Raw genomic sequence first — 20,717 nt, 5'->3', positions numbered from 1 at the left:
TCAACGAGTGGTTAGCACAAAAGATAATAAAGCCCAGTACATCAGAATATGCCTCTCCGATTGTATTAGTACCAAAGAAGAATGGACAGAAACGTCTATGCTGCGATTATCGCAAGTTAAATGAGAAAATAGTGCGAGATAACTTTCCGATGGTACAGATGCAGGATGTTATTGAGAAATTGCAAGGAGCTTTGATTTTTACGACATTAGATTTGACTAACGGTTATTTCCACGTACCAGTTGAAGTTCAGTCACAAAAGTATACATCATTTGTAACGCAGAAAGGACAATATGAGTTCCTATTTGTACCGTTTGGGATTTCGAATTCGCCAGCAATCTTCACACGTTTCATAGTTGCGGTAATGAGAGAATTGGTTCAGAAGGGTGACGCTGTAGTATATATGGATGATATCATTATACCAAGTAAGGATGTTAAGGAAGGCTTACAGAAATTGAAAAGAGTGCTAGAAGTGACAAGAAAGAATGGTTTGAAGATAAACTGGAGTAAAGGTCAAATTTTGCAAAGTAAGGTAGATTTCTTGGGGTATGTTACAGAAAATGGTACCATAACACCCGGTAAGGAGAAAACACAGTGCGTAGCAAACTTTCCGATCCCAAAAGATAAAAAAGCTATACAACGATTCATTGGGCTGACTTCTTATTTCAGGAAATTTCATTGAAGGATACGCAGTCATAGCCAGGCCATTGTCGGATTTGTTGAGAAAGGATTCTAAGTTCGAGTTCAAGGAGTTGCAGCGATTAGCATTCGAGCAATTGAAAGCCGCTCTCACTAGGAAACCAGTTTTACGATTGTACAATCCTAAATTATCTACGGAGATACACACGGATGCTATAAGTTAGGTTTTGGGGCTGTCTTGTTACAAAAGGATCCAGAAGATGGTCAGCTGCACCCAGTGATGTATATGAGTAAGAAAACAAAGCCATGTGAGGAAAAATATCATTCATACGAACTTGAAGTGCTAGCAGTAATAGGAGCATTGACTAAATGGCGTGTGTATGTTCTCGGACTGAAATTTAAAATCATTACGGACTGTAACGCGTTTGCCATGACGATGAAAAAGAAAGACGTTCCATTAAGAGTAGCTAGGTGGGCAATGTATCTGCAGGACTACGATTACGAAATAGAACATCGTTCAGGATCGAAGATGCGACACGTAGACGCTCTCAGTCGAGTTGCTTGTTACGTATTAACAGAGAGTGTTATGCACAGGCTTAGGGATGCGCAGTGTGCAGATGAATGGACAAGGGTGGTCAAAATTCTGGTGGAAAAGCAGGAAACGAGGATTATTATATGGCAAACCAAATCTTATTCAAAGATCTAAACCGAGAGTTAATAGTTGTTCCATCTCAAATGGAAACCGAAATAATACAGATCGCCCACAGGCAGGGACATTTTTCGGTGAAGAAAACAAAGGATTTGGTTGAGAAATCTTACTTTATCCCTAAACTAAGAAATAAAGTAGAAAGAGTGGTAGGCGGTTGCGTGCAGTGTATCTTAGTTAATACAAAAGCGGGCAGGCAAGAAGGGTACCTAACTCCCATTGACAAGGGTGATAAACCATTAGTTACCTATCACTTAGACCACGTCGGGCCGTTGGAGATTACAAAGAAAAGATATAATCACATTTTGGTAGTTGTTGATGCATTTTCAAAATTCGTTTGGTTGTACCCCACACGTAGTACCGGAGTAGAGGAGGTGCTGAACTGTTTAGAAAGGCAAGCAGTATCATTTGGTAACCCATTCAGAATTGTCACTGATCGTGGCGCAGCTTTCACATCGCAATTATTCAAAGAGTACTGTGACAAGCAGAAGATACAACATTTGTTAATAGCTACAGGCGTACCTAGAGGCAATGGACAGGTCGAGAGAATGCGCAAAATAGTAGTACCGATGCTGTCAAAGATGAGCTTAGAAAATCCAGGAAATTGGTATAGGCACGTGGGTAGAGTGCAACAGATAATTAACAATGTCGAACCTATGAGTACCAAAGTCGCCCCATTTAAACTCCTAACAGGAGTAGACATGCGTATAACTGACATAGCTGAATTGAGAGAACTGGTACAGCAGTCTCTCATAGGTGAGCTAGACGAAGATCGTGAGCAGTTATGGAATGAGGCTATTGACAATATTCAGTCGTTGCAGGAAGAAAATAAGCGAGCCTTCGATAAAAAGAGAAAGGATGAAAAGCCGTACAAGATCAATGACTTAGTTGCAATCAGGCGGACCCAATATGGTGTTGGATTGAAGTTGAGGGGAAAGTTTCTAGGGCCCTATAAGGTGGTCAAGATTCACTAGCACGGCCGGTATGATGTAGAAAGAGTGGGTGAAGGAGAATGCCCTTTTAAAACATCTACGGTGGCCGAATTTATGAAGGAGTTCGGGGCGAACTCTATGTCAGGAGGGCCGAATGTGGGATTTGGTGGGAGAGCAACAGAGTCTGTAGAGATAACAGAGGAAGTAACAGAGAGAGAGACTAGAAGCGGCCGTCGAACAAAGAGAGAAGGGAACACAGCCTCAACGATCGACGCCATTTAATTCGGTGCCAAAGTCTCACTCAGCCACACGCAAATTACGAGCGCAAATATCTGTATTAATCAAAATATACTTAAAGCACAGCGACCGTTGTAATCATAACTAATCTTAAATAATAATCATAAATAAAGACTAATTATAATAAAACCTGGCGTCCTGGACTAAAGTACAACTACGGAAAATCCGGGGCCACATGAATTTCCTGAAATAAGAAGTCAGCCCAATGAATCGTTGTATAGCTTTTTTATCCTTTGGGATCGGAAAGTTTGCTACGCACTGTGTTTTCTCCTTACCGGGTGTTATGGTACCATTTTCTATAACATACCCCAAGAAGTCTACCTTACTTTGCTAAATTTGACCTTTACTCCAGTTTATCTTCAAACTATTCTTTCTTGTCACTTCTAGCACTCTTTTCAACTTCTGTAAGCCTTCCTTAACATCCTTACTTGGTATAATGATATCATCCATATATACTACAGCGTCACCCTTCTGAACCAATTCTCTCATTACCGCAACTATGAAACGTGTGAAGATTGCTGGCGAATTCGAAATCCCAAACGGTACAAATAGGAACTCATATTGTCCTTTCTGCGTTACAAATGATGTATACTTTTGTGACTGAACTTCAACTGGTACGTGGAAATAACCGTTAGTCAAATCTAATGTCGTAAAAATCAAAGCTCCTTGCAATTTCTCAATAACATCCTGCATCTGTACCATCGGAAAGTTATCTCGCAATATTTTCTCATTTAACTTGCGATAATCGCAGCATAGACGTTTCTGTCCATTCTTCTTTGGTACTAATACAATCGGAGAGGCATATTCTGATGTACTGGGCTTTATTATCTTTTGTGCTAACCACTCGTTGACCTGCTCGTCTACTATGTTCTGCTCACTATAAGCCATACGCCTAGGATGCTGATACACAGGTAAATCATCCGTTAGTACAATTTTCATCTCTATAGGGCAATGCACATTTCGACTCGGCTTGTATTCCTCAATTATCTTTCTTATTTGATCTCTCTCTGAACAGGGCAAATGTGACAAATCAATATTTATAGCTTCACTCTGCTCTAAGTTCACCATACACAAACTCTGAAACTCATTCAGCAACTCCGTACATGAATTAACATTTTCCCTCTCATCTCTATGTTCTGGAACATTGCGCCTAGTACTTACTTGTTCTTGTTCTTGTACTTGTTCCATCTCTTGTTACCTTCATGTCCACACTCTCTAAAAGAGTTCTACCCAATATAGCATCAAATCCCATGTCCTCGTCCGCAATTACGTGAAATTCTACAATTAAGTCAATGTCATCAATCTGCACAGGTATTGTGATACTACCGAAAGTCATAATTTGGCTTTCACCAATTCCCGTTAAACATTTACTACGTCCTGCCAGTTTTCCTCTACCAAGCTTCAAAAACACATTTCTGCTTAGAAGACACAAATCTGCACCTGTATCGACCAATCCTTTAAACACAACTTTTCCGTAGTTTACCGATTTCAACTCTAACCCTGACGAAGGGAACGTGCTTGATGGCTTTGTCCTACCATTCTCCAGAACTAGATTGGTTGCTTTCTCCTGTTTAATTGCCATGTCGACCTTGCATCTGGTTGCATCTGAAACACCTGTTATCTCTTTTTGGACAATCCCGCTTAATATGCGACTCATCTCCGCAGTTAAAACACTTTTTAAACTTTTCCGCTGATTTCACTAACTCTTTTTCTCCTTTATTGAAGTGTGAGTCAAACTTCCCTTGTGATCTCACCGACCCTGTCATTTTCTGGTATGCCTCAATTTGCACCTTCAATTGCCTCATAAAGTAAAGCCTTGTTTGTACTAGAATCTGGAATCCCGCTGACAAAATATTCAATTAAACTTTCGTCATCCATCTCGATTGGCTTTGCCAACTCCATCAGAGCGTATAGATACTCGTGCAACGTTTCGTTCTTCCTCTTCTGCCGCTTCCCTAGCCTACGATGTATCTCAGCTGATGACACCTTCACCCCAAATTCGTCGATCAATGCACCCTTTAAAACATTCCAATCACGAATATCGCGTTGACTTCGAATAAAAAGCTTCGCTGCCCCACTGAGCAATTGTTTGGCATAAATGAACACCTGTAATTGGTTCCATTCCACCGTGAGTGCACACTCCTCGAGTTCTTCGATCCACTGATTAATGTCTGGTGACATTTCATCTCGCCTTTCATTTCCTCTTGCTTGTTCATTATTTGAGGCCACTGTTCTAAATGATAACTCTTCATTAATCTCATCTGCAGTCTCTCCCTCATCCCTAACTTCTTCATCGTTTTGATCGGTTTGAAAACCATAGTGAGCCAGCAGTCTGTTTTGCAACTCAACTTTTCTTCCGGTTCTATTAAAACCTATCTCGGCCAATTTATCGCGCAAATCTGCCACCAACAGTGCCAAAATCTCATCTCTATTCATTTTTACAAACTTGTATGAAATATAATATAATAAGAAATGGATCTGTCTGTCTGCTTCTTTGCAATATTTCGCTTGCACTCACCAACAACAACCAATTCCAAAATGATTTCGTTGTCGTCGCAGCAACACAGCTACAGAATTTTCTGTCGTCGTCACACCAACACAGCTCCAGAATTTTCTGTCATCGTCACACCAACACAGCTCCAGAATTTTCTGTCGTCGTCACACCAACACAGCACTATGGTCCGAATGACCACTTTTGATGGCCAAAATTAATAACTCCCGAACGGAACAAGATTTTTATACCCGATACTCAAAATGAGTATTGGGGTATATTAGATTTGTGGTAAAAGTGGATGTGTGTAACGTCCAGAAGGAATCGTTTCCGACCCCATAAAGTATATATATTCTTGATCAGCATCAATAGCCGAGTCGATTGAGCCCTGTCTGTCTGTCCGTCCGTCCGTCTGTCCGTCCGTCCGTCCCCTTCAGCGCCTAGTGCTCAAAGACTATAAGAGCTAGAGCAACGATGTTTTGGATCCAGACTTCACTGCTACAAAAATATTTCAAAACTTCGCCCCCAAAAAGGACGAAAATCTGTGGCATCCACAATTTTAAAGATATGAGAAAACCAAAAACGTAGAATTGTAGAGAATGACCATATCTTTAAGACTGCGGAATCTGAATTGGATCGTATTATTATTATAGCCAGCATCAAGAAAACAATTTCATTTTTTCTCGCCCTGTCTCTCTCTAACACACACGTAGCATAGGCGGTTTTGCTTAGAGTAAAACATTAGCTCCTAGATCTCAGAGACTACAAAAGCTAGAGCAACCAAATTTGGTATCCACACTCCAAATATATCGGACCGAGACGAGTTTGTTTCAAAATTTCGCCACACCCCCTTCCGCCCCCGCAAAGGACGAAAATCTGGGGATATTCAAAAATCTTAGAGACTATTCAGGCTAGAGTAACTTAATTTGGTATCCGCACTCCTGTTAGATCTTACTATAAAACGTGTATCTCAAAGTTTCGCCCCACCCCCTTCCGCCCACACAAAGAACGAAAATCTGTTGCATCCACAATATTGCACATTCGAGAAAACTAAAAACGCAGAATCATAGATAATGACCATATCTATCAGATTGCTGAATCTGGATCAGATCAGATCATTTTTATAGCCAATAGGAACAAATCAATTTGCAGTGGCTACGCAGCGCCCGACGTCACGCTCAGACTGATTTTCTGTCTCTCTCGCACGCACTCTTTATCGTGTCATTTAATATTAGCGGCGTCTGCCGGAGGAGAGCCATACTGACTTAGTATCGGGTATAACCGTAGAGATGCGGTGTCCGCAGCAACTCACAACGTTCCCCCTCGTTTGTATTGGATTTATATAATCAATAAGAAGTGGATTTAAGAAAAAAAATGGGTGTGGCACCGCCCCTTTTTTTAATAATGCATATTTAAATTATTAGTTATAGTGAAAAACAAGTCTTGAGCATATTTTCAACATCTTTATTAAAAATAGAGGCATTGGATGCCTAAAAGAAATTTTTTTTACTTAAATATAAACAAAAATTGTGATCCAAGTCAAAAAAATAATTGTTTAAAGGTTGCTTTTGTCAAGGGGCTCTGAAATATAAAAGATTTACATTTATTCTAACTGTGCTGTTAGTTAGTTTACCAGATTATACACACCTACATGTTTTTAAGCCTCATGCTCTTCGTTTTCCACTTCCATACTCCATTGCAATCCAAAATTATCATCATAATCATCTTCATTCCGACCGTGGTCTTCTAATGGGCTACCTTCGCTTGATAACATTTCCAAAACTTCAGTTGGAAGGTTTATTCTGTTTTGTCTCTGAATATGTCTATCTAGATTTACCGATGAAATAATAGGATCTGATGTATCCATTGCTCGGTGGAACACGTCTGTAAAATTATGCATTCGGCTGCACTTCCGTGCATGATGTAACCGATCAGATTTTTCCGTTTTGTTTGCTCCCTTATTGCACAGTACTGCTCTTTGCTAAGATCCTTGTCGAGAAGCAGGGCTAACGCCTCGTCAGGGGAGATCGGGGTCGGCTTTCCTACTGGGTCCTGCACAGCCTTGCGAACTATTTTGGCCTTCTCTGGGCATACAGAGAGAAGTTTTAGCACAAAAGCGAGGTCGTGTTTGCCTCGCTTTCGTGCGGCAATGCTTGCCGCTTGAATCAATAAATTGATGTTTCCTTTCTCTGATGTAACAAGATCTGCAGCCTGCCTTCTTTGTGCTCTGCGACCTTTTTTGGCATATAACAATACAGGGCGTCCCACTGACTTTAAGGCTTTTGGGACGGCTACACTTGTTTGTTGTTCAAGCCAATCCACATATTTCCGTTGAAACATCTTTATATTTAACCTGCATATTTTCCATTTTGTTGTCAACCGATAACAAATTTTTTTGCTGGTTTCAACAAATGCTGTGGTCATTTCTTCTGATATGTCACCATTAAGTGCTGATTTTAAAAATTCCAGTACCACATTTTCCTTTTTGCTTTTTTTACCCTTTTCTAAATGCCATATGGCAAACAATTCTGCATTTTTGAATGTGAGGTAATGATCTAATAATGCAAATTTAAAGAATTGTGGTGAAAAGTGGCATTTCTTACTATATACATTTCTAAAAGAATTTATTAATTTACAACACACAAAAGGTTTCAGGGTGGGACTAGGTAGGACGCACTTTGTACACCTTTTCAAAAATTAGTTTTTATTACAAGGTGGCACATGTTGAACGACTCACTTTAACCTACAATTACGAATACATCACAACTACTAGATACAGTTCACAATTCAAAACACGTAATACAAACCCGACTGATTAAGATTCATCAAAAAAATTTAATCAGTTCCTTGCGTTTTTTAACTTTTGAGAGATTTAAAATTGTTCTTAATCCGGCACTTTTTCCCTTCACGTGCTTTTCGATAACAATAGCTGGGTTGAACAGCTGATTTTGCAGAAGTGGCGCCATCTATCGAAATTTCTGGTACGCAGCTTTAACGGTCCATCTTTTTCGAATGCAGCGCGATCAAAACCAGGTTTCAGCTTTGACTTTGAAAAATTAAGTTTTGGCCAACAAAAGTGGTCATTCGGACCATAGTGCACAGCTCCAGAATTTTCGTCGTGACCAGCCGCCTTTTTCGCCGTAGAGTACTTGCGAACCACTAGCTACCTTCTCTGCTCCACGCCTTTCTCCTTGTCCAGATGATGTCCACCGCCAACGATCCTGCCTATTGCACGTTGCTGACCATCTACCAAGTCTTATGTTGCCTTCAGATTGGGTACTGGGTCTCTTTATCGCCGTCTCTGCTGTTTACGCCGTTCCTCTCTATTCCTCTGCTTTTACAGTTACTGACTGCTGCGTCTCGTTTCCACGCACTCACCACTGCCTTGTCAATTTTCTCGTCGTCTTCTTGCTGCAGACTTTTTGCGTTGACCAGCTGCCTTTTTCGCCGTACAGTACTTGCGAATCACTAGCTACCTTCTCTGCTCCACGCCTTTCTCCTTGTCTAGATGATGCTCACCGCCAACGATCCTGCCTATTGCACGTTGCTGACCATCCACCAAGTCTTACGTTGCCTTCAGATTGGGTACTGGGTCTCTTTATCGCCGTCTCTGCTGCTTACGCCGTTCCTCTTGATTTGGTTTGCTTCGGTTTTTCTTCTCCTTTTTACCGTAGCTGCATGCCGCCGTCTTGCTCACTCTCGCGTTGCTTTGCCAATTGCCTTTTGTTTGAATTTTCGCGCAGCAGAGTTTTTGCAGATTTCTTCCAGAATGTTGCAAACAACGCCACCACAATTCACCGAGTTCTCGCAATATTTGTAAAACACAACTTTAGTTTGATGACTTTCCGTTTGTAATCGTTCAAATCCCGGCTGAGCCCCCAAAAATTGTGGCCTCGGATTTTCCGTAGTTGAACTTTAGTCCAGGAGGCCAGGTTTTATTATAATTAGTCTTTATTTATGATTATTATTTAAGATTAGTTATGATTACAACGGTCGCTGTGCTTTAAGTATATTTTGATTAATACAGATATTTGCGCTCGTAATTTGCGTGTGGCTTAGTGAGACTTTGGCACCGAATTAAATGGCGTCGATCGTTGAGGCTGTGTTCTCTCCTCTCCTTGTTCGACGGCCGCTTCTAGTCTCTCTCTCTGTGACTTCCTCTGTTATCTCTACAGACTCTGTTGCTCTCCCACCAAATCCCACATATATACTTTATGGGGTCGGAAACGATTCCTTCTGGACGTTACACACATCCATTTTTACCACAAATCTAATATACCCCAATACTCATTTTGAGTATCGGGTATAAAAAAAAACGAGGGGGAACGTTGTGAGTTTATAGTGAGATCTAACAGAAGTGCGGATACCAAATTTGGTTACTCTAGTCTCTGAGATTTGTGGATGCCCCAGATTTTCGTCCTTTGCGGGGGCGGAAGGGGGTGTGGCGAAATTTGGACACGAAACGGTCAAGGTCCGATATCACAGGAGTGTGGATACCAAATTTGGTTGCTCTGGCTCTTATAGGTTCTGAGATCCTTGAACTCATATTTTGCAAATGGCAAAACCGACCATGAAACCTGTGTGTTAGAGAGAGACAGAGCGAGAAAGAATGAAATTGTTTTCTTGATTCTGGCTATAATAATTATACGATCTGGTTCAGATTTTCGCTCTTTGTGGGGGCGGAAGTAGGCGGGGCAAAGTTTTGAAATATTCTTGTAGCAGTGACGTATCACAAAAGTCTGGATCCAAAACATCGTTGCTCTCGCTCTTATAATCTTTGAGCACTAGGCGCTGAAGGGGACGGACAGACGGACAGACGGACGGACGGACAGACGGACGGACGGACAGACGGACAGACAGACATGGCTCAATCGACTCGGCTATTGATGCTGATCAAGAATATATATACTTTATGGGGTCGGAAACGATTCCTTCTGGACGTTACACACATCCACTTTTACCACAAATCTAATATACCCCAATACTCATTTTGAGTATCGGGTATAAAAAAAAAAGGTTTCGCAAAGTAATTTTTTATTTCATAGTCACAAATAGCAGCTTAGACTTTCAGCCAGAGTAACTGGTCTCGATCTGAAATGCAGATTGCTTCAACGTAATTGTATGATATTTTTTCAGTGCTTGAATCCACTTACATCCCAGTCGTCCTCATATAATGGCATTCTTAGGGTTTGGGTGTTCATCAGCATGATCTCAGCGGATCTAAGATTCCGCATCAGAATGCGACGCTGCTGATGCCGCCTCCCTGCAGTCGCCCGCCTCCGTGGCAGCAGCACGTGAGTTGGGTTCAATTCATGCAAGTAGTGTTTTTCAGCTAGGGCTCGACCCCCGAGGGTCAGCACTTGGATGTTGGGTTGTGCTGGTTGTCGGAAGAACCAGTTCTTTAAGAGCGTGCGCAGCGGTGTGTTTACGTTGCTCTGAGTGGGTGTCGTGTTCAGCTGAAAGATGCCACTGCCATTGCCCCAGGGACTGATCACTTGCACGTCCTGGGTGGTTGTGTTGGGTTGGATGGTAAGATTCTTCCCCATCTCCCACCACCACGGATAAGGGCGGCCATTATCGGTCGAGTCGAAGATCTGTACGTGGCTCCCATATGGGTTTATGGCCTGAACGTTGTCATTCAAGTGTATTTTATTGATAGATTTTGCAAGAAATTGAGTTGACTTGAAACAGCAGAATGACACAAAGTGATGCGGCTAACATGTTGAAGATAATCCCACAGTTCCAGAGTTCAAGTACCAACTAATCGTAAAAGAGCGGGCAGTTCGACCTTTTATATAGTCAGAACTCTTCGGCTTATCTGAGTTGTAATTAATGGATCAGTTTTTCAGTCAAAGATATCATCCACTACGAGTATTTATAAATGGGAGTCAGCCTGAGCCACTTGTCAATGTCAAAAAGTGAATTCCAAGCATCTGTTCATTTTTTAAGTAAGTATATTTCGCGTGAAGTTACCTATATTTTGGAAAGTCTAATCAACATATAATCCAAATCGAAAGCGAAATCTTAGAAACATGTCGATCAAAGAGAATAAAAATTACACTTTAATTCCACGAAAACTGTATCATAATCATTCTTCTGAATAATATCTATGCGAAGAACTGCTATATTTCTGTTATTACCGCCTCTGAATGAATATGAACTCCCATGATCGATCATGCCAAAATTCACTTCTCAATTCCCATAAAATTTAATAAGAAACATTGAACTTTTCTTGCATTTGCTTTGAGGGCTGGAGTGGAAACCAGTTGGGCATAACAAAAATGCAAAAATCAACCAAAACTTAACCGTTAGACGAAAAAAAGCCGTAGATTCGACTATATTGTGGGGCGTGCTCTGAGCTGATTTTAATAGCTGAATTAATTTGCATGCAAACTTGATGGCTTACTGACGAGACAGTTTCTTTATGAGGTCTTTTGAAAATGCTGTCAAAGTGGGTTAATGTGTTCAGTGGATCAATGCGATCGATACTGTTTCTGGAAATATATGTAGCTCAGTGGAGCTTTTGCGGCTAGGATAGTCAGGTATAAATAGCTTATTTCGTGCGATCTGTCAATCAGTTCGCAGCGAACATTTCACACCATGCGCACCAAGCTGGCTCTATGCCTCTGCCTGGCGCTCTGCGGACCACTGGGCCTGGCTCAGGTCCAGGACGAGCCTGTCGTCGAAAAGGAGGAGCTGGAGAAAAGCGCAGAGCTGAGCAGCATCGAGGAGAACTACGCCGAGCATGACTCGTCCCTGTGGAGGAAGCTGTTCGGCACCGGCGACATCGGCAGCAGTGGCAACTTGGTTATCACCTTCCAAAGCAGCAGCACCACCACTACTAAAAAGCCGAAGACCTCGACAAAGAAGCCGCACGATTCATATCCCCCCAAGTACCCTCCCTACTACCCTCCGTACTGTCCTCCGCACTATCCACCATCTCCTTATCACGGGTACCATCCTCATCCCGGCTGGGAACATGGCGGTCACGGGCCTAGCGGCCCTGGAGGACACGGGCCTGGTGGCCCTGGAGGCCCCGGCGGACACACAACAACAACAACTACAACAACTACAACGAAGAAGCCTGATCATCCTCACTATCCGCATTATCCATATCCACCACCGCAATACTATCCTCCTTACCCGTACTACCCACCCCCACCACCACCTCCACCACGCCCACCTCCAAGCCAAGTCTCGGACGAGAGCACCGAAGCCCCTGCGAAGCTCTGCAAGAAGATCATTCCCTTCGGCATACTGTGCTTCTAAGCGCGCAGCTTTCCATCGCGATATTCCATATAGAATGAGAGATGAAATACTAAATACCATATTTATTTCTAATTTATTAAATGAATAAAAAATTGGCACACAATCATCAGAGTATTTGCTTCGTGAACTGAAACGAGCTATTCAATGTAATATATTTAATTTTATTTTGTTTAATTGGAGCGGAGTACTGACCTAGAGCTCTTCGATTTTAAAGTTCTGTTCGTATATAAATTCCTCTCCACACTCGTGCGTCTCAGTGCAAAATGAGTTTTTAACGCCATGTTCGACATCTGGTGTCGCCATGGGGCGTTTTGGAAATTCATCTGTAATTGACATTGACAGCCTCATTAACATGATTGTCAGAACCAGACCAGACCCGAGAGTGGACTGCAGGGCAAAGGCAAATCAATTTAAGCTTTTGTGCTCGCAAGTGATTAACATTTCAAATCAGTTCGTGACGCACATAAGTTATTCAAATTTATGATTATTCTCAGATGACAAATAAATGTGTTGGCAGGTGATAATGAGGAGACATGTCTCATTAAACGAGTAAAGATAAAGTTCGTTCAATAAAATAGCTTATGTCTTTTAACTAATAGTATGCCTATTTATCGGACTCTTTTTGTGCGCAGACATTCTGGCGACACTAATTAAATGCCCGCCCACCATTACTAAATCAAAACAATTCCAAAGCAGGACAAACAACAGTTAAAAGTTGCAGATACTCGTACAAAGTCCGGGACAGGACGAGACAGGACCAGTTAACTATTTCCCTCTGTCCTGAGGGGTCGGGTCGGGTCTGTGTGCGTGTTCCGAAAATCGTAAATTCTGGATGTTGTTAAAAAACTTTTGGCAGAGGCATAAATCTGCGGCCAGCGAACAACAACAGCGAGCGAACAGAAGCAGCACTGAGAAGTCAGTTCACTAACGAGCCAAAATCGTTGACTGGATATCCTTGAGCAGGAATAATGCCTATAAATATGCTAGGGAATTGTCTGTGCCCCTTTGTGGGATTCAATCGAGTCGGAGTCAAAACTTTTACCCAACCTACTGGAGGTCAACATCGTAATTTGTTTGTGCCGAATATGTGGTGGAAAATTTCGTGGTTCGGGGTGTGGTGGAGCGTTCTTCAAAGCCAAACGAGGCTAAAAATTACCACTGTTTGTGCGCGCTCGAGGCGATCTATCTGGCAAATCGATGGAGAAATATATGCCTCGGTAGCTGAAGCTCCGGCTGATTATTTAAACAAAGAATGTAATTATTATAGCCAGAATCAAGAAAACAATTTCATTCTTTCTCGCTCTGTCTCTCTCTAACACACAGGTTTCATGGTCTGTTTTGCCAATTGCAAAATATGAGTTCAAGGATCTCAGAACCTATAAGAGCCATAGCAACCATATCCACACTCCTGTGATATCGGACCTTGACCGTTTCGTGTCCAAATTTCGCCACACCCCCTTCCGCCCCCGCAAAGGCCAAAAATTTGGGGCATCCACAAATCTCAGAGACTATTAAGGCTAGAGTAACCAAATTTGGTATCCGCACTTCTGTTAGATCTCACTATAAAACGTATATCTCAGAATTTCGCCTCACCCCCTTCCGCTCCCACAAAGGACGAAAATCTGTTGCATCCACAATATTGCACATTCGAGAAAACTAAAAACGCAGAATCATAGATAATGACTATATCTATCAGATTGCTGAATCTGGATCAGATCGGATCATTTTTGTAGCCAAAAGCAAGATTTCAATTTGCAGTGGCTACGCAGCGCCCGACGTCACGCTCAGACTGATTTTCTGTCTCTCTCGCACGCACTCTTTGTCGTGTCGTTTAATATTAGCGGCGTCTGCCGGAGAAGAGCCATACTGACTAAGTATCGGGTATAAATGTAGAGTTGCGGTGTCCGCAGCAACTCAGAACGTTCCCCCTCGTTGCTTTTGGTTTTTTGTTAACGATTCATTTAGCACAAGGCCATATTTATTTGAATGGCAGCCTTTTAATGTCGATTTTTATTGTGCGCGTTATAGTAGACTCAAATTGCCTAGACCAATGAGATAGAAAGAAAAAGAAAACATTTATTGATGTACACATATTTATTTATGTACATATATGTATGTACATACATGAAAAGTCTCTTTGAGTTCTTCTTAAATACAAAATATATTTTTTGCCTCTTGAAGTTTTAATTACTGTATGGGCAAGTCGCAAAACCTTATAATAGGTGAACATTAATTAACTTCCAGTAAGGCCCTAGCTGTTTCGCTGGAAATCCTTGTGCCCCATTAGGTCTATTTACGTCAGAAGTGATTTTAATGAGTTTTTGATATTCCTCCATCCAAGCGGACCCTCCCCAGACACTAGTCTTCTTTTTGCTACTGTCCATTTCAGAATGGCTTCGAAAATGTCTGGCCTGGACAGAGTTAGCTGTTAAACCATAAAAAGAAACGCAGAAATTAATATGGCTACGTCAGTTGTTGTCAAAGTAATCAGAATGTGGTCAGACATATCCTGGATAAATACAGAATAAAGTGCATCTGTCAGTGTGTGCTCTACTTTAAAAGGACATTTCCGGTCCTGGGCATTTACCCGTAGCTCCTATTAGGTCTCCCACTCAATGGGATGCGTTTAGTGAAGACACGCAAAAAGTTTAGGAAACACCGCGCCTTGGGTTTTGTTTTTGCTCAGCGATCGTGGCGTCGTCAACGAAAACAAAAGTCGTCTGCGGCGGAGGTGCCAAAGCGTAAGACATACACACAAACTCGTTCAGTAGGGCACACTCACACACAGCGAGACCCTCAAGGTCCTTGCTACCTCGCCGCTGTTCCTTTTTTTAATTTCTTTAAGAGCTAAGCAGAAATGGCGAAATAAGCATAATTCCAGGCGCCATAAAAACAACAGCACAAGGAACCGCAAGAACAAAATAAATTCACACAATTTGAAAAACGCAAACACTCAACACGCTGCCATCCAGGGCTCTGGGCCAGACTCCATCTGCTGCTGCTGCTACCGATGCTCCTGCTGCTGCTGTTCCTGCAGCTGTTTAATGGCTTCTCCACCCCCTCTATGGATGTGGGTGGTTGAAGTGGCCGCCTCGCTCTCACAGTGCCGCGCACGAGAATGAATTAAAAAAATTTTACGACTCGACCGCTTGATTTTCAGCACATTGGTAAAATGGTCGAACCGAAGAGAAACTGGAAGAGGGCCATAACCAAAAGAATTTACCGAAGCACACCTTCCCAACACACCACCATCCCATTCCACGTCCTGTGGCTGTATCCGAACCAGAACCAAAACCCCAAAAGCACCACCAAACCGATCCAACCCGACCCGAAGCGAGTACGTAAATGTTTGAGCTCAAAAGACTCAACGATTTCTTTGTTTCTTGTTTATCTCTTAATTTGTGAGATTTCAGGGAGATTCAGGGAACAAACGCAGCCAAGTGCTTGGGCAGCCGACAGTCAGCTCAAGCTTTTTTTTACATCTTTGACGCTTTTCCTTTTGCCGTTTCAGTTTTCAGGCCCTAAAGTTTTAATTATTTCATGGCACACTAGAGGGCCCCCTCCTGACCACTCAATGGTCAGCATGTGCGGTAAATGAGGCTAGAAATTCCAGCTAAGAAAACAATTCAATAATTGGCAATCAGAGGGAGAGATGGTAGATAGAGGGAGCTCTTAAGCCTGAAAATTAATATCTAGTAATTTCGATGGCTGCCACGCAAACTCGATAAACAAGCTAATTACTTTCTTCTGCCGCAGCCCCTGCCACTGCCACTGGCACTGTTACTACTACTGCTCTTTGGCCAGGGGATAATTAGCGGTCAAAAGAACTGCGGCCCTGCAAATGAATAAATTGTTACAGCGACTGTTGCAGGCGCATCGCTGTAGGTGCAGATACTCAGCGAAAGTATCCGCAACCAATTAACGGTCACATAAGCTGACCCCCGTCCACCGAATGGGTGCCGCGTCGTGTTGCAATTGCAGTTTAATTTAGCAGACATGGAAGCCACACGGGGACAGGGACCGAAACGATTGGAAGGGAAATGGGACGGTGGTGTGCCAAACAAAATGAGACGAAATGTTCGAAGGCATAAGCACCTCAATAAATTCCATGTGCCTGCGGTGGCGCCTCCCCGCCAGCCATATTACAGGTGAGAACGGGAAGTGTGCGCCTATTCAAAATTCAGTCTATTAAATCAGTTAGGGAAAAGAACTGAACGAATTATTTATGGCACGCATTTAGGCAGTGATAAAATATGATAAATGCCCAAGAATCTGCCAAGATCTGGTAGCCAAATGCACCAGTGTCTGTCCCCGAAGAGGCTCCCGTCTGTTGTCTGCCACATGCATAATTTAAGACAAATTGACTATAAATCAAAGTGCTGCTGTACGCCGAAAAGATCACCAAACTCAACTGCACACGCTTCCATCTGGACACAGGTGCCACAAAAACAGCAAAAGCAACATCCATAGAAGCCGCATGCCCCATTTTGACGGCCGCAAAACAATCGCAGGCAGATTGCACACACAGGACAAAGCCAAACATTTATTTTAAAATGTTTTATAATTGCGATGCCCTAGAGCTAAACTCTGGGTTCAACGATTCAGGCATCTAGAAGAATTTGAGAAGATGAGTTTCCTACTGTCCTTTATCTACAGGCCATTCATAATCCACATCCTATCAATCATTGGTCAAATAGGATCCATTCTGGTCAAACAGAATGATGACTCATGAATTTATCGCCCAACAGATCTGCTCTCAGTAGAAGACATTTTCAACTACAGTTGTGAAAATCTGAACACAACATATGCAATCCTGCCACCCTGAGGATCCACCAGAGAACCCATACTTCGTCATAGACAATCTACCAGGGTTTCCATGTTTAATATGCTGTTTATAACACGTGCATAGAGAGCTCTATAGATCGATGTATAGCAATGCAGCGATGGGCAATGGACGATGCAGATTTAGATTTATTTTTGCAGAATTTGATGGGGCTATTGTATTTTTTTATTGTTTTTCCACTTTCAATAAGCCTTGTTTTTGGGCTGCAATCGGTTTAGGGAAACATATAAATCTGCTGGGGAAATACGTGGAAAATGATTTTTCAGTGTTAAGCACGTGCTCCAGCAGTAGCAGTGCCGTGGCCGTGGCCTGCCTGCAGCAGATGCTGTTCCCTGCATACAATTAATCACCCTGGCAACCCTGACGCGGACCAAAATTCAATTTTGAAAACTAAACAGCCACAATGGTACTCCTCCTCTTGGCCCCACCTGGTCAAGGACCATCAGCTTGCCTCGTTTGCCTCTCACGAGTCAGGCAAATGTCTAAAGCCACTAAATATGAACGCAGTTCCTATGGCCCGTCCTCCTGCTCTGCTCTGCTCTGCTCCTCTTCTCACGCACTTGAGTGGGTGAAGCACTTTTTAGACAGCGCTATGGCACTTCATTTTGCGCACTTTTTAGCAGTCGCAAAGCCCGGCCAAAGCCAAGCCAAGCCCGGCCAAAACCAACTTAACCCAAGCCAGACCAGACCAGACCAGACCAAAGACCAAGCCCGACCAAGATGCTGGCGCGTCAGTCAAAGTGCAAGTGGCACTTGCTGCCACTCCAAGCGTGCGGGCACGGAAAACGGAAGTTGACGCAGAGCAGCGCAGACCTAGCGCTCGTGGCCCTGCCACAAGCCCGTCCCCACTTTATAGAAATTGTTTGAGCCTTTCATTCCCCCTCCTTCTGACTGAAGAGCCATACCCTAATTGCATCAGTGTACGAATTTTTGGCTGGAACACAGTTATGGCCAAGAGAGTTGCATCTAGGTTGTGGCCCAAAGAAGCAATAAATCGTACTCGATGTTATAACTTAGAACCATGGAGGCCATGGAGGGATATAGGCCCTCATATGCCTACTCATTCGTTCTGCATTCTATTTTGGTATGTGTCTGTATGCGTGTCGTTCTCTGGGGAAATTTATGCAAATAAAATAAGGAAATAAAATTTACAATTTCAAGTGCACAACATTTTTTGGCATGCATTCAGTCAGCCTCTCATTCATCCATTCATTTATTCGTTCAGTTGATTTGGCTACGTACGGGTGAACACTGTACAGTATATAGTGTTCAGTGTACAGTGTCTTCTCCGCACTCCTTTGAGAATTACCCGTATTTGAAGCGACCGAGGCAATCCTATGCAGAGGCCGACGAGAACTTGCCTCCCACGGCTGCTTGTCAATAGCATTAAAATTTTTGGAGAAATGTAGATGGAAACTATACGGGAACAAATGTGTAGTGGGCCCGGCCCGTCTAGACTGTGACCTTTACACTCCAGAACAATAGTTATGCAATCGGTTGGATGGCCCTTAAGAACAAAACTTTAATTGCTTCGAGGCATGGAAAAGTTTTTATACCCGATACTCAAAATGAGTATTGGGGTATATTAGATTTGTGGTAAAAGTGGATGTGTGTAACGTCCAGAAGGAATCGTTTCCGACCCCATAAAGTATCTATATTCTTGATCAGCATCAATAGCCGAGTCGATTGAGCCCTGTCTGTCCGTCTGTCCGTCCGTCCGTCCGTCCGTCCGTCCGTCCGTCCGTCCGTCCGTCCGTCCCCTTCAGCGCCTAGTGCTCAAAGACTATAAAAGCTAGAGCAACGATGTTTTGGATCCAGACTTCTGTGATATGTCACTGCTACAAAAATATTTCAAAACTTCGCCCCGCCCACTTCCGCCCCCACAAAGAACGAAAATCTGTGGCATCCACAATTTTAAAGATACGATAAAACCAAAAACGCAGAATCGGTGAGGATGACAGTGCAAAATCTGAACCAGATCGAATAATGATTATAGCCAGAATCAAGAAAACAATTTCATTCTTTCTCGCTCTGTCTCTCTCTAACACACAGGTTTCATGGTCGGTTTTGTCAATTGCAAAATATGAGTTCAAGGATCTCAGAACCTATAAGAGCCAGAGCAACCAAATTTGGTATCCACACTTCTGTGATATCGGACCTTGACCGTTTCGTGTCCAAATTTCGCCACACCCCCTTCCGCCCCCGCAAATGACTAAAAATCTGGGGCATCCACAAATCTCAGAGACTATTAAGGCTAGAGTAACCAAATTTGGTATCCGCACTTCTGATAGATCTCACTAAAAAAAGTATATCTCAGAATTACGCCCCTCCCTTTTCCGCCCCCACAAAAGACGAAAATCTGTTGCATCCACAATATTGCACATTCGAGAAAACTAAAAACGCAGAATCATAGATAATGACCATATCTATCAGATTGCTGAATCTGGATCAGATCAGATAATTTTTATAGCCAAAAGGAACAAATCAATTTGCACTGGCTACGCAGCCCCCGACGTCACGCTCAGACTGATTTTCTGTCTCTCTCGCACGCACTCCTTGTCGTGTCGTTCAATATTAGCGGCGTCTGCCGGAGGAGAGCCATACTGACTTAGTATCGGGTATAACTGTAGAGTTGCGGTCTCCGCAGCAACTCACAACGTTCCCCCTCGTTTAATCATGAATTTGCGCATTTCGCAGATGGGCGGCCCGAGTGGGAGTGGGTATTTTTAGACGCACAACCCATCCCCACATCTATCCACACACATGGCGTTCATTCTACAATCAACTAAACGTACGAGTATGTTTCCTGAGACCTTGGTATCCATCGAAATGGATTAGAAACAACTTTGTCTGCGCCCGAGAGTATGCAAAATTATTGAAATTAAGCATTCAATTTATTGGCAAATGGCTTGGCCATATATGTATATTCATCCGAACGAACAGCTTTTGCCTTGTTTTTCCGTTTTCCGTTTTCAGGATTTTGTTTTTTATGCCACAAACACACGCACACATACACACACAAGCGCATGTGGTGTCTGGTGGCTGCGCCTTGGCGCAACTGCTGCTGGTCCAACCGCTTCCTGATATCGCCCTGAATGGCTCGCAATTCCAATTCCACGACTTCGGTCTTCCTCTCCCTCACTGCTTGTCTCAGGAGAGACTGAGCAGGTTCGCAATGGTTTAAGTTCAGCTGAGTACACCTCATGCTGATCTTTTAGTCAGGGCGTTCCTAAACAGGGGGCATCTACCGCTGCCGGCCACGTGCTCCCTTGCAGAGCATGCACTGTGGTTCCAGGCTACAGTCCTTTGCCAGGTGGTTCTCCTTTCCACATCTTCTACACAGCTTGGACCTATCTACTTTGCTACTGCACTGTCGTGCCATATGCCCAAACTCGAGACATCTGAAGCATTTGGTGACGCTGATTCGCTCCCCCGGTCTGCATCTTACCCAGCCTACTTTTAGGACTCCTATTTTCAGAGCCTTTTGAGCGCTCTCCGCTGGCAGCCTGATTGTGGCCGTCTGGGTTCCGCCGTATTCCTTT

The 20,717-nt window shown here is 43.1% G+C and overlaps 2 protein-coding genes across 2 annotated transcripts; one reads left to right on the top strand and one right to left on the bottom strand.

Annotated features, from left to right (window-relative positions):
* Nucleotides 1-10,128: 10,128 nt before the first annotated feature.
* On the bottom strand, nt 10,129-10,784 carry LOC117191658. Its single transcript, XM_033396465.1, has 2 exons — nt 10,737-10,784; nt 10,129-10,657 (listed from the first exon to the last, which is right to left on the bottom strand). Exons 1-2 carry the CDS (start codon nt 10,782-10,784, stop codon nt 10,196-10,198), a joined length of 510 nt encoding a protein of 169 aa, XP_033252356.1. The 3' UTR covers nt 10,129-10,195.
* An 879-nt stretch (nt 10,785-11,663) lies between these two features.
* LOC108158003 (extensin-like) lies at nt 11,664-12,332 on the top strand. Its single transcript, XM_017290145.2, has one exon. It carries the CDS (start codon nt 11,664-11,666, stop codon nt 12,330-12,332), a length of 669 nt encoding a protein of 222 aa, XP_017145634.2.
* Nucleotides 12,333-20,717: the final 8,385 nt, after the last annotated feature.

Source organism: Drosophila miranda (genome assembly GCF_003369915.1).
Source record: "Drosophila miranda strain MSH22 chromosome Y unlocalized genomic scaffold, D.miranda_PacBio2.1 Contig_Y1_pilon, whole genome shotgun sequence".
Classification (NCBI taxonomy): domain Eukaryota; kingdom Metazoa; phylum Arthropoda; class Insecta; order Diptera; family Drosophilidae; genus Drosophila; species Drosophila miranda.
The sequence above is the reverse complement of the archived record's forward strand: the minus strand, read 5'-3'. Positions and strand labels throughout refer to the sequence as shown.